The 15,374-nt window shown below is 37.6% G+C and overlaps 1 protein-coding gene across 2 annotated transcripts in view; it reads right to left on the reverse strand.

Moving 5' to 3' along the window:
- Positions 1-15,374, reverse strand: part of KCND3 (potassium voltage-gated channel subfamily D member 3) — a 298,597-nt gene that overhangs the window by 20,508 nt on the left and 262,715 nt on the right. For both annotated transcript variants that reach the window (XM_088153403.1, XM_088153402.1), the window contains exon 3: positions 4,637-4,738. In XM_088153403.1, coding sequence (XP_088009529.1) covers positions 4,637-4,738 — 102 coding nt within the window. The remainder of the gene's footprint in view (positions 1-4,636; positions 4,739-15,374) is intronic.

Raw genomic sequence — 15,374 nt, forward strand, 5'->3', positions numbered from 1 at the left:
AAGCTCCACTAAGTGTGCTAGTTTAGGATTATACTTTAAATGCAGTGTGGGCCTTATATCTTTTCCAAGAACTGAGATTCTTAGAAAAATTGCATTCCTACTTTCTCCTGAAATGAGTAACTTTGGCAACCTGGCAACAGAGGGCAGCATAGAAGGGCTTTGTGATCTATTGGCTTTACAAACTTGGTTGGTATACTTATTGTCTAACTGGGAAGGGGGAGCATGAAAATGAGCAAACTCAGGGAGGCAGTGAAGGACAGGAAGGCCTGGCGCAATATGGTTCATGGGGTCACGAAGAGTCAGACACGACTTAACGACTAAACAACAACAACTGGGAAGGGAACTAAGCTGCAAAATCTGGTTCTTTTATAGATGGCAACCTGAATTCAAGCAGCTGATACCTGTGTATTACCATCATCTACTAATCTGTAGCTCCCATAAAGTGAGAGAGGGAAAGCAAAAACATCTTGATACGCACAGTGGAAACTGAGAGGTAATGTTGAGATTCTGTCACAGAGGTTAGTATTTAAACCAGGTGCACTCAGGTCTCAGCTAGTGGATTCACTGTGGGCCAGTCTGTAGCCTCAGTTCAGTCCAAGACAATGGGAAATGTCATGGCAAGTAATAATGTTTGTAGTGAATAAGAAACAGAGTAGGATTGCATATCATATCAGATATGCTGCACAAATCATAATCAGAATGTATGTATCAGCTTATTGTTTTCTTCAATATTGCATGCCGTGACCTGATTTTTAATTTATATGAAACAGAAAGGCAGGACGATGATATCCAAATACCAGCAGTCCTTGCTAAACTTCATTTCAGCAACATATTTTCCCGTTTCTTTTTAGCTGTGTGTATTTGTGTACAGGGGGCTGTATTCAGACTGACACTAATTTGTCCAGCAGGACTAATGGAAGGAATTTATGAAAACAACAGGTAAAAGAAAAAAGTAGAAACAAGATCCAGGAAGTTCTGCACATCTGTTTCAAGCAACCATGATGCTATAAAACATCAAACAGTCTTGAGCCTGATTTACATTCCTGCAGCATCTTCCCCAGGGCTGCATAGTTAAATCATAGAATCTTATTAACTCATCGGAGCTGGCACTTGGAGCCAGAGCCAAGTCACGACATTACTGTGCTGTGTTCAAAGGGTGCAATGTGTTTGCCGGCAAGATTTCTAAGATGTATTATTTTTTTAAAAAAGGAAATGTGACTGTTGAATACTTTTTTCCCATTAGGTAAAAGAGGCACCTGGTTTTAATGGGCTATAAAGCTATAGACAGCAATAAATTGAAAAGATATTGATAGTGCCCCTAATTTTAATTCCATCCCTAATTGTTACGCTATCAGATGGAATTCTATTCCCCTGCTCATCCTCCATGATTACGTTTTTGCAGTTGTAAGTGAAAATCAACTTTACATTTTCTTATTATGATGGCTGCTAGCTTGACTGTTAGAGTCACAAACAATCTGAATCAAAATTTGAGTAAGTTAATTGTTCCCACACTACAAACATAGGCACAACTGTAGAAAATATCAAAACAGATACAAAAATGTGTGTGTGTATCTCTGGTGGCAATACACCAGTGTGTGTGTGTGTGTGTGTGTGTTGTGTATGCATATTCTCCCCCCTCCCCCCCTCTCTCACACACCCATGTTATAAATCTTATTAGTAAAGGCATGGTATCAGATTATAGGTATTGAATTTTTTTGTTATTTTTAGTGTAATGTGATGTTTATTGATTATATAGCATTTGTGTAACTTTCACTTTTGTTTTAGCTTACATGTTAATTTTAATTGCAGTTGGCCCAGGGGGCACATTATATTTTGTTGGTATACAAAATTTTACTCATATGTTTCAGTGATTCCCTTAGTGAATAGAAGCCAACCTAACTTCTACAATGGATAAAATTAAACATGACATCGTTTTGCAAATTTGAATGCATACTTACTATTTAGAGTAAGAGATACAACATGAGAAAAAGTACATGTGGTTTTGGAGACTCTTCCAGAAGAGTGCTTTGTAACACTTCCTTTGGCAAAAATAACAGCTTCCAAATATGTCCTGTGGCCAACTAAGGGGCTTTTTATTATTGCTTTTGGATCTTTTCCCCACTTTTCCTTGAAAAACTTTTCTAGCTCAGAAATATTCTTATTCTTCTTGTGTGCCTTGCATGTTTGAGATCTCTCCACATATTTTCAATACTATTATTTCAGTAATGTTCAAGGGAAGACCATTCCAAAACCTTCACTGGATACATATTTTGGATCATGTTATACTATTATGTAGAAGATAGGGCAGAAGTGAGTTGTTCCAGAAGACAAAACAAGAAACCATAGGTTTAAACAACAAAATGAGCAGATTTTTGTTGGACATCTGGGACAGAAGAGACCCTTGAAAAGATGGGTTTGCCGCCTTTGGATCCTCCTTGGAAGGACCATCTTATCAGTATATATTGAGATACAAGTAGTCTTCATAATCTTGCCACCCCCATTCTTAAAAGCAATAAAGATTTATGCCAGCACCTTTAAGGGTTAACTTGGTATCCAATTACTAATTGTCAGGAGATTTAAACCTGCCCTAATTTCACAGAATGTAAAAATAAGAACTGACCCAAACATGCATACTAGATTGAACATCTTTGAATTCAAATTTAGACTGCTAAGAGAATGTAATTAAATTCCCAGTTACGTTAACAAGACCAGCACAGAAAAGTATCATTCCATTTGTATAGGTAAGAATAAAGTTAAAGGTTGTGGCTGATCACATGAAAGAAGCTGAAGGCTAAGAAAATGAATGAAATCCAAATAATGTTAGCTTTGTCCCTTAAAAGTGCTATGACAGGCCAGGAAATGAGGTGATAGAATTATTTGCTGGCTGCTCAGAAACACCACTCTACATCCATAACCTCAGTATTCTCCATAAAAGTGAAGTTGCAACATTGTATATTGGGGAAGTGCCAACCAACCATTCAGGGTTGCTGGCTGGGGAATTCTGGGAGTTGAAGTCCGCTCATCTTAAAGTGGTCAAGTTTGGACAACACTGGCATAGGAGAAAATGAATGCTCTGGAGATAATTAGAATGTTCTATGCCTGCAACAGTTTTGAATATCCCTGCTGTATATTGACTGTAGCAAATCGTGAAGCAGAAGAAAAACCACAAAATTTGTAAAATAATTTCAAAGTTGTGTAGTGTTCTGAAGCCACCTGATTTGATGAATTGCTTTGAAGCATGTTCCTGGTTCAATTTGTGAATTTGCTTTGATGGGTTGATTCAATAAAGGGTTTTAAATCAAAATATTCCTTTGAAGCTTTGAACAGCTATGCTAAATAGCAGCCTTTCCCTTTACTCTCCAATTGTTTTGTGCCTGTAATTTCTAGAATTCCTGGGCAGCAAGGAGAAAGGAATAGCTTATCAAGTACTCCAATACCAACTTCTCTTCCCAAATGATTTGACTTAACACCTGCCTCCCACCCTAACATCACTATTTCATAATTAAAAAGTAGAAACAAGTAGAAAAGAAAATTAATAATTTTTAACAGGAAATCACATTAGGGTGGTAAAAAGCTGAAATCCTTCCAAAGAAAGATGAAACAAGGGGCAATAGGGCTGATTGATTTACTGTTGTTAAACATCATCTTTCAAATATTTTATTAAAAGGCAGTAAAATGAACTTGGTACAATTAATTATAGCTAACTTATTCTTTGCAAACTGAGTCTGCAACTGTGTTTTATTAAGAAACAAAGAAAACAGATCCAGTTTGGGGAAAAAAATCCATAATTCAGAAAAACACAGGGTTGCAGTATTCTGACAATGTTATCATGATATTATGTTTAAAAAAAGCCCTAAAAACCCAAAAATCTTTGAAATTAAGAAGATAAAATCCATCCATCCTTATTCCCAATCTAGTTAGTTATTAATTCTAGCAAAATTTACCTCTTAACATTGTTTTTGGCAAGCCTTCTCCTGGGCTTCTAACAAAATTGAAATATTTTTCCCTGAGGCTGATACAGAGATTGGAAAAGCTGCTGATGAAATTTGCTTCTCTAAGTTCCATCCTACTTTATCATATTTAGCTTAATTCCATTGAATTTTAGGATTCTGATTAGTCAAGATGAAATATTTCAGTGGACAATGCTAAATATTTAAGTCTGAGTCCAATCCTTTGTACTTATAAAGGAAAACTAAGATTGTTACTATTTTCAGAGATTCCAAGTAGTAGAATTACTGCTGAACCTGTCCTGATAATCTTGTTGCTTAAGGAATTTAAACATTTTGATATATAGAAATGGATCTAATTACTTAATAGATCATGTCTATACTTAAACAAAAAATAGTGGAGATAGATTACCATCCAAATGTTTAATCTGAAAAGAATGGTTTTGTCACTCTAATGGAATGCTTACTTGTGATCGGAGGTCTGAGCTTATTCTGTTAACATTAATATTCATAACTTAGCAATTAACTTCTTTTAACATTATTAAAATGTGTATGTTACAGACATGTATATTTAACATATACCATAGAATTAAAGTCTAATTATAGCACTGTTCAAGCCTACCTACAAAACTGACAAGGTAAGATACCTTCAACCTTTCTATAAAGACTCTCATTTTCCAGTTACATACCGTCAACTCCAATGCTTCATTGAGAAGGCCATTGCGCTTACTGTGAAGGTAGGCATTGGAACTTCCTGTTTTGGCCACACGAATCCTGGCCAAGCGGGCTTTCTGCAAAGGGAAGCAAAGAGGAGATAGGTTAAATTTAAATGTTAGTGGGTGATATCTGAATCTGAATGTTTAAAACTTCATTATGCTGGACGTGTAAAATAGTGGAGGTTGACATGGGCTTGCCCTCCTTTTATTTTGCTTTGCTTTATCATATAGGTCTGCAAAAATTATTTTGGGAAGAGTAATAAGGCTGAGAGATGTGAATATGTTTTGAATGATATACCAAATATTTGGAATCTTATATAAAGATTGGATTTACTGAGATAAGGTATAGCAAAAAAGCAACAACATTGTTTCATAATGGAAAGAATGTAGAAATATGGACTGATATGTGTTTACCCTCTATTAATGAATTGGATATGTAGTAACGTAATGGAGGGTTTGATCAATTAATTCACGTAATCAAGATTTAATGCTGTGTTTAAAAATTGAGCTATTTTCTGTAGGTATTCCATATTTATACTTTTCTTTCACCCCATTTGTTCTTCTTTTTATATTATTGTACTCTTTTTTATTTCTATATATTAAAGCAAATATATTTTTTTAAAAAGAACCCATCATTATTGAACTACCTTTCTTTTTACTGAAAACCATTAGATAACTTCAATATTTCATTCTTCAGAAAAGATATATTTCTCTTATCAACTGATAATTAAATTACTTCTACATTAACCGCCACCCCCACGCCCCATTCAACAGATTTTTGTTTCTGAAAAAGAAACTCTGTTAATTTTTCATTTCAATATTAGTGATCATGGCAGAACCACGCAGCTGAAACCAAGCCTCAGTATTTACTATGGAGTCAAGAAAAGTATAATATTCATGAAAGTTATTCATTGCTACTATTTGTTATTTCTATTCCTCGTTGGTTAGACCTGGATTTAAACTCTGAAGTCTATAGGAAAAATCCTGCTTCAGTTTTATATCCACTCAGGGACTGAGGTAAAAATCATAAAGTTCTGCCACACACAGGGAATGCTCTACCTCTGGAGCTTGACTCCCCGTTACCACCACCACTTGTTGATGGAGCAGCAGAGCACATCTGATGCCCAGTAAATTTCTGAATGCCGTATGTCTATGCTGCAATCCTATCAAATTAAACTAAATTCAGTTAAACTGCGTTTGGTAGAAACTACTTCCAGGAAAGTATATTTCTCTACTGGAAAAGAAAGTGAAGGGACTTGAGGAGTTTTTATACTGCAACACTTCAGAGAAAAACTGCAACATTTCAGAGAAGAGAATTTCCTGGACAGGACAGCTGAAGTTCTTCAGGAGGGGCAAAGAAGTGAACAGAACATCAGGTAACAAGAAAAAGCCCCTTTGGCAGATGCAAAGGGACAAAACAGTTGACCACCCCCAAAACACAAGTGGATTGGGGGTTATCCAGCAATACCCTCAAGAACTGGTTTTACACATTCGCCCTAGACAAAAAAACATAGCCACCTGAGCAGTCTTGCTGTGGAAGACATTTGAGTAACCATGGATAAAAAAACTCAGAGCCACCTTGAAAAAGAAGAGGTGTGGTGGGGTGGTGGATACTTCCTGCTGACAGGAATTGGGGCAGCTGTGTGTAGACCTGACATGACATCACAGGAAATGTGGTGTATTCCAGTTTTTCTCACTCAGGACATGACAGAAATTACCAAGACTATTCAAACCTAACAACTTCCAATTTCTCTTGACTATACAGACTATAATGCCTTAGGCAGGAAGGTGAAGGAGCTGAAACCACAAGTAATTTTTCTATCAATCCTTCCAGCTGTGGTCATGGCAGATGAGGAAAAAACAGGATCCTGGAAATCAAGTGGCTATGCAGATGGTGTTATCGAGAAGTGTTTAGATTCTATAATAATGGCTTATACAATCCTCACAAAAGATTCCTGAGTTTTATAAAGGCTGGAAAGAAAGTGTTTGGCAGGCATCTTGCCCATCTCATTGGGAGGGCATTAAACTAGAACAAAAGGAGGAAGGAGGCAAAAGCGCAGAATTGAATAAGCAGCCAAGAACTGGGACCAAGAAAGCAGAACACCAGGGGAGAGGCAGGAGTTCAAGACAGGGATGCAGAGTTTGGCAGGAAACCACAACATGAACCTAGTAGGTGTGCCCTCAAAATCCCAGATGTCTTGTCTCTATGCCAATGCAGAAAGTATGAAAAGTAAAGAGGGTAAATTAGGGTTCCTAAATCAGGAAGACAAATATGAAATTTAGTAAGATGATACTCATGTTTGGCACACAGCATTGGAAGCCTACAACTTATACAAAAGGAACAGACACAACAGAAAATGCATGGATATTGCACTACATAAAAGGAAAATGTATACTTGTACAGAAATCCAGGAATTAAAGCATGAAAATCCTGTTGAAAATATTTGGGTGAAAATAAAAGAAGAGAGAAAGAAAAGTGATGCCACCATGGGAGTTTATTTTAGACCACCTAGGCAGACAAAAGAGACAGATGAGGTCTTTCTGTGTTAAATGACCAGTCTTTCAGAATCGCATGCAATAATGGGATAATGGGAGATTTCAATTATCTTGACATTTGCTGGAAATCTAAGTCTTCCAAGAGTCAGAGGTCCAACAGATTCTCTTTTGCTGGCAGCTTCATCTGTCAGAAAGTAGAAGACAGAACAAGGAGGTCTGCTATTCTAGACTTAATCCTCTCCAGCACGGAGGAATTGTTTGAAGGAATAATGGTAGCTGTTACTTTAAGGAAAGTAATCATGGTATCTTTGAATTTGTAATATTCAGGGGAGGAGAAACTAAGATCTGCATACTGGACCCTGGAAGAATGATTTTTGATGAATTCTGTGGGAATGTGGGCTGGATCCTACAGGTTGAAATCCTGAAGGAGAAAAAGCATCAAGAACAGAGGAAAATCCTATAAAATGAGAGACTGCAAAAGACACACTCACAAACAATATCTACAAGGAGCAGATATTGGAGAAACCTAAAGAGGCCAGCATGAACAAAATGCTGAAAACAAAAAGGGATATGTATAAGGAATGGAAGGAGGGATGCATAAGCAAAGAAGGATATAAGGCTGTTTCCCCAAACTGTAGGAACTGTGTTGTTAAAACTGACAATGATTGAGGCTTGAAAGAGATACCACCACCACCACTGGTTCCTTTGGGTAGCTAGAAACAAAAGGAAAGCCCAAGACAGTGTAGGTCCTTTACAACAAGAAAATGATGAATTGGTAAAGGGTAATGGTGAGAAGGCAGATCTTCTTTACTCCTATTTTGCCTCTGTCTGTAGCTACTTTAAATGAATTAGATAGTTACCTCAGTAATCTGGGATGTAATCTAACAGGGGGTTTGCAGAACTGCTGTTGATAGGCTTTGAGTATTCCTGGAGGACTTCAGAAGAATGGAGAGAGAGCAAATGTCATTCCCACCTTCAAAAAGCAGAAGAACTTAGGAAACTACAGAACTACCAATTTCATGTCTATAAAGGTAAGGCCCTTAAACAGCATGCTTGTGAGTGGACCAGTTTGATAGGTTACAGCTGATTCTGATGGTTCAGAACTGCAGATAGGCAGAAAGCAGGAGTTGTCTCAAAATGTTATAAAATGCAACCTTCAAAACACTGAGCTAGAGTTTGAATGTCATGGATGTTTTTAAAGGGAGAACAGCCACTACTATTTTATCCCATAATGCTTTGCCTGGCAAAGTGACTGATGAACTGACATTTGTCCTTTAATGAGATGGGTCCCTCTCACACTTTGCTGTGCCTGGAACATCTTTTAGCCATTTATTTGTTTATTTATTACAAACATTTGTACACTGTCTATTCTCACAATTCTAGGCAGGTTACAATAAACACAATAAGCTATCTATGAAATATTAATAAATCAAACCCATTAAAAGCCAAAAAATACTATTAATAACAACTGCCAGGTTTTGGGCTCTCATCATATGAATCTGTGCTCACTTGCTCCTGCTGATTACTGGCTGAGATCAGGTCCCTCAGCCTCTGACTCTGTCATCCTGTCAAGGTAAGCCAGGTCAAGAAACAGACCCAACAGGGACTCCAGGAATGTTCTTTTTTCTTTTGGGTAGAATAACAGGATCTTGAAAGCCTGTCAACATTTTTCTTTACTCCATCTTATCCCAAGCAAAATCAAGGCAGGATTATCTTGAGTTTCTTTCTCACACTTTCCTCTTCTTCTACTGAATAATTTTTCTGAGACTCTTCCTTTAACAGTTTGAGCATTCCTTTTCCCTGTCTCAAGACCAGATGCCCCATCTCTCACAAAGTTAGAATAGCTCATAGCTGTGTGCAACAATGAGCTTTCGTGACTTCAGTATTTTGTGAAACAATGTTTCAAATTCAATCAAACCTTGTTGGGCATATGCTGTGCCTGTGTTGCCAAGGTTACAAAGCATCTATCTCTGCTGATTGTGAGCACAAGTCTCCTTTTGGAGAGAGGTCAGTTTATGTCCACTCTCCACCCTGGAAAAGTATGCAGTCAAATATACAGTACACTTAAAACAAATCATATAAACAAAAAACCCAATATTATTTGCCACAGATTAATTAATTTCAGATAGAGAAGTATATTTTTCATGAGGAAAAACAATGCGACATCTTCACGCAATATTTGACATAATAAAGAATAGCAATTAAATCTTAATATTTCCAGGAATTCATTAAAAATAATTAAGCTATTAATCCAGTTTAATATATCCATGTTGACTAGTAGATGCTATTACGGTATTACAGGTACTGATATTTCTAAAGCTGTTCAGCTTAAGATTTTTCAATGGAAGCTTGATGCTGGAACTTTATAAAAACAATACCTCATATTATACCACTAGTTCTATCCATGCAAATTGATGTTGTGGTACAGTCTCAGGGTGCTAGGCCAGGCTGTACTATTTCATGTGCCAGATGGGGGCATAACATTAAATGCTCTCCATACAAAAACAAACCAAAGAAAACAATACTGAACACATAAAAGAATTGTCCCTCCCAGAAAAAAAAACTTAGTGTGTCAGGCAGAAAACTTTTAACCAGTTCTGGTGGTTTCAGCTTTCAGGTTTAAAACAAGTGAGAGAAAGATTTTTAAAGCTACCCCATTTTAGTCTGCTGAAAGGGTTCATTTGATCATTTCAGGAATCCACTGCCTGCTGCCTCTTGGTCTTTGTTCAGTCCATATGGTGCATATCAGTATGTTATATGCTTGCTAGCAATGAAACTCAGCTTTGAAAACTTATCATGTCGACTGTTTTAGAATCATTGTGGTTCAAAGTAATTTTGTTCATTTGCAGTTAGCATAATGAGGATGTGGGATGCACTCAAACTAATTTCTATAGGCCACCTACTGGAGTTCAGTTTTTTTGTACTGCCATCCACCCCCAACAACTGACATTATAACAAGCTGGTTGCTTCTGGTTTCACAATGGTGCCTGGCATAAGAGATCTATAAATCAGCCAAGAATATACACTTGAGTCCCAGTACACTTATTGCATTCAAAGGTCCTTCACAAGCAGCAGAGATGGCATGTGAGATATCTTGCATACATACATATCAACAAATACTCATAATGCTATTCACTTTCAGGGTAAATAATGAACACCCACTCCTCGTTTAGTGACCAAGTTCTGTTCCAATGACAAGGTTGTTAAGCAAAATGGTTGCTAAACAAACACATGAGAGAGAGAGAGAGAGAGAGAGAGAGAGAGAGAGAGAGAGAGATGCTGCAAAGATCACTGGTTGCTGCTGTCTCATTCAGATAAAGTTGTCCCATACAGCTATACCAGCATTACTCTCACTCTGGCATGCATTGTTGTCAGGCACACAAAATATGGTCATAAATGCGTGCATTGGTTGGAAAATGAATTTTTTAATTGCCATTGTATTTGTGAATGATTGTTAACTGAGGTAGTTGCTAAACAAGGAGTGGGTGTAATGCAAAACGTAGAAAGTGAGTAAAAAAAAAAAAGCCAAAAAGAATTAAAGACGTGAGATAGGAAAATGGAAATATAAATATCTAGTTTATATGACCACCCTTCTCTGTACCTCCTTCATTCTATTGTCGCAAATCATCTTTGCTTCCATCACATCCATATGCTGTTTGTTTTTTGTTCTTTAAATGACTCACCTCTCCTTTTTTCAGGATTTTATCAATTCCATCCAGTCACAGTGTTCTTAATCTTGCACTTCCTCTCAGCTCTTTCACTTTTCCTCCGTTGCGATTCTATCCTCACTTATTTTCCCTATATGACAAAATCACCTATACATACTTTTTTCATTCTGGTCACTCACTTTTGCATTCAATCAACATTCATTTTGTACTCATTCATTCTTAACCCTATCACTTCTTGTTTTACCACTCACAATTCTTAAGTACCCCATTCCCACTAGATCCAGTTTATTTTTACATTTCCCCTGACCTATCCAAATCTCACTTCCATATAACAAACTGGACAGAGGCAAGTTCGTATACTCACTTTCATTGTTTTCAACAAACATTCTCTTCTTGCAACAGACCATAATTAACCACTAACTTCCTACCAGCATTTACATATCTTAAAATTACTCCATCCATTTCCTTGTCTTTAGTACACAATTAAGGGTCACAAATTCATATTCTTGCTCTACTTCTTTGCAATTTATGTATAACTTATAATTGTTCGTTCCATATTCCCTGTGAAACAGAACTCGTTTAGTCTTTGACAGATTAATTTTCAGAACCATACTCTTTTTGCATCATACAATCTATTTAACATTTACTCCAGATAATCTGAATTCTCAGCCAACAACACATCATCTGCCTACAGAAATACATATATACTCACATTCCCATCCAAAACACCTGTACACACATCACAAGTATTCTTTTTCAAACATGCCATTAATGTAATTCCGTGCACTTTCTTAGTATTCTGTGGCAAGTTCTTTTCACTCTGTTCCCAACAGCTTCTACTTCCTTTTGTCTTACATCCTCTTTGGAATCATTCTGTTGGGAGGTTAATCTATCCTCCAATATTTTTTCATACAGGATTCATGCTTTCTTTTTCTGCAGTCATTCTACTGTCATGCTAGTTTCTTTCATTTCTGTCCTTTTTTTCCCTGTCCATTTTTTCCTGAACTCTTAACACTATAAATTGTCTCACATCCAGAACCTCTTATAAGTTTTTGTATGCTTTACTAATTCTCTCAGTCTTACAACATAAACAATAAATCAAACGTGCTATCAGTTCTAGATTCATTCTTTGCCATATGTCTGTATGAATAGACCTATGTTTAAACCACATATCTGGGGGTGGGAAACAGCCCATTTTTTAAGCAGATGTGCACCAGTCACCATTTTAATTCATCCTTGGGCCTCTGGTTGTCCCAGGTGCTTTTTCTATACTCCCTCATCTGATTTTCATCAATTCATTTATGACACTCAGAATACTTTTTCCCTTGGATTATTTCATACAGAATGTTGCCAATTTTTCTCCAAACTCACTTTCTTTCATTGTCTGTGAAGTATAACTGTCAGCCCTTAGGGTAGACCAGATCAGGAAACAACTCAACTGTAAGAATCGAACTATACTTTACTTAAATAGGCTATAATAGCAAAATCTTCAAGCCCGATTGTACTTTACCTCCTAATAAATCAGGGAGGAGCCTGCCTGAGTCTCTTCCAAATACTGCCTTGTATCTCAGGACTTAAGGAACATTTCAGCCCTCTTTGCTTATATAATGGTTCTTGCCTATTACCTCAAGGTCACCTACACCAACTTTTAATTATGACCAACCAACTTCATCCAAGACCGTACAACCTTGTTCAGAATTAAAGATGAAATCTCACTAGAATTAGTAGGCCTTTGAACCCAAAGCCACTCCATATTTCTGGGACTGAATCTCAACCTGTTCTTCCCTATAAGACCTAGACAGCTTGCAGACACCTGGACAGCAGTTCCACAGCATCAGTTATTCAACCAGGGACAAGATGTACAGTTGAATTTCATCAACACACCAATGAAAACTGTCCCCATACTGATGGATAAATCCACCTAATAATTTCATATAGGAGTTGAATAGCAGTGGCCTCTGCATGGCCTTACAGATCCATGGCTATCATGGTTGCCATGAACCACCTCTGACCCTTTTCCTAGGGAAGGCAATTTGAATCCCCAAGAATAATCAGCCTCAGGAACTCTACCACCCACCCCACAATATCCTCCAGAAGCCTAGGCAAGGAAGTCACCCAGCAGCAAGTAGGATGGTAGAAAAGTAATGTCCTAACTTTGTCCTTAGAGTCCAGCTTCCCTTGAAACAAAGACCTACAATTGGGCTGGTATTCTTGAAAGAAGCCTATTTCTAATATTGGGGAATATTACATAACTCAGATGAATTGTTGCTGGTACATTACACAGCCTGAGGACCTAGGGCTGCCTAAGCCTTGGAAAGCTTTGGATGCAGCTGCAGAGACCTCTAAAAGTTGTTACCAAATTGTAATTTTCAAAGGGACAGAAGAGAGAAATATTTCAACATAAACCTGGAGAAAATCATATTATCTATTGATTATGTGCTATCAAGTTGTTTTCAATTCTTAGCAACCATATAGATTTTCTCCATGATGATCTATACGTAACCTGGTCTTTCAGTTCTTCCAAAGGTGCCCTCATTGCTATTGTAACTGAATCCATTCACCTTGCTACTGGTCATTCTCTTCTCTTTCATTCCACCTTTGCCAGCATAAGAGCTTTTTCCAGAGAATTAGGTCTTCACATAATCTGTCTGAAGTAGGATCATTTAAGCCTGGTCACTTGCGCCTTGAGTGAGAACTCTGGTTTGCTTTGTTCAATGATCCATCAATTTCTTTTCTTGGCTGTCCACAGTATTCTCAGGAGTCTTTTCCAAATCCAAAGTTCAAAGACGACAGTACTCTGGTTTAATTAAATGCAACTGAAGTGAAAGCAGATTCAGTTTCAGTTCTAGCTCCATCCACTCCTTTTTGGAGTGTGCCCCTGGCACATCAAGGTAAAATTCAACTCTTAATGCAGAAAAAGCTGCACTCCTTTGGTGCATTGACGTATATATATCATTTAAAAGAAGCTTCTCTATAGATATTTCATAAATGTATATTGTTTTCTCTTCACTCTTTAAGCACATTATTCTCTTTACTGCTAGAGCACTGAAATCAGTTTAGGGAAAGCTGACACCATGACACCGATAACTGGATCCCAACTCTGGAAGTTAGCTAACCAAATCTGCTATATCCTATCCATATCTGCGATAGATTGGGAATATTGCACACAGAAGCACTCAGGTGTTCGAACTGCAGTTGAGTTAAGGTTTATCAATGGCTCTTCATAAACATAGAACTGCACATACATCAGGCATATACATATAGAGCCGTATGATAATAGAGACTGCTTCCACAAAATAAAAATGATGTGATTCCAATTTTCAGCAAAGACCAAGCAAGTATGACTGTTCAAATATCTGGAAAACCTGTCATTTTAGCATTCTGTATGAATTACTTTCCAAATGTGGTATGGTTCATGTCAACAAGCTGTAGTTTCCTAGCAACCCTCCTTATCATTTCCATACTGACATCATATTTGCACTCATACACAAAGTGAAGTGCTCATTGTAAGGATGGCAGGAGGGGAAACATCTGTGTCAAGAAAACCTATGTCCAGAAATAGACATGGTGCTCTCTATCATGCTAGCCTTTGAGAATTACTGCCATGAAATGTTTAGGGAGAATTGGTTTTCTTCAGTGCACATGCAGCCAGTTAATCAACACACTGCTCATCTGCTGCAAATCTGTCCTTCAAGAAAATGACTAGTCACCATGACCTGGAAAATGGCTGTGGGGAGTAACACGACAGATCTAAACTGTATATAGAAGCTGTATCTATAGGTGCCTAACTTGAGGCACCAGAGTCAAATGTGTTTTCACAGATCTGTCAGTGCTGCAGCAAAATTGCTACCAAATTTAAGACTTAATGTGAAAGCAGGGGAGAATATTGCATATATGGGAAGTGAAATATGCCCACTGTGTTTAATGTTAAGCAAAGGCAGGTCTGGGCCCTGCCCACGGATGCAACCCTGGATCTCTGACTGAAATGCCAAGCCCAGCCCTTAGTCTGAAAAACATTCTGCAGCCCTGTTCTAAGGACAATAATTAAAGTTGGGCCAAATCTTGCTCTTTGCATTTGGGAAGTTTTTATTCCTTGCAAAATAAAGCAAGAATGTTTCTGCTTTTTTCTTAGGGGCTAAGCGGCTTTTAAAAATTGTGGTGGAGGCAGGAGAGATCATCTTAGCTTGCAGCTAAGAGAGATCTATCTGTTGTTTAACTTTATAAAACTCTTCACTTGTGTACTTGCTTTCGGTGATGTGGGGGATTCCTTCTGCATTTTTTTTCTTCCATGAATGATCAGGTAACAATGCAGTATAAAAAGGAGAGCTCCCTAGTAAACATGCTGATGCAGATTAAAAAAAAAAAAAAATAGGCAGCCCACCTGCTTGGCTATGATACAAGTAAGAGGATCTTGTTCTCCTGCTGTCCCCATGGAGAATTTTGAAAAGGGATTCTCATTCCTGCATTTCTGCTCACCCTCCTTTAAAATTTCCACCCTCTTTCGCAACTGGGAGTGAACAGTTCAATAGAACAACAAACTGTGGCAA

The sequence above is a fragment of the Python bivittatus genome, unplaced genomic scaffold (assembly GCF_059951505.1).
Source record: "Python bivittatus isolate LINGU-HERP-01145 unplaced genomic scaffold, Pbiv_v1 ctg000700_np1212, whole genome shotgun sequence".
NCBI classification, from domain to species: domain Eukaryota; kingdom Metazoa; phylum Chordata; class Lepidosauria; order Squamata; family Pythonidae; genus Python; species Python bivittatus.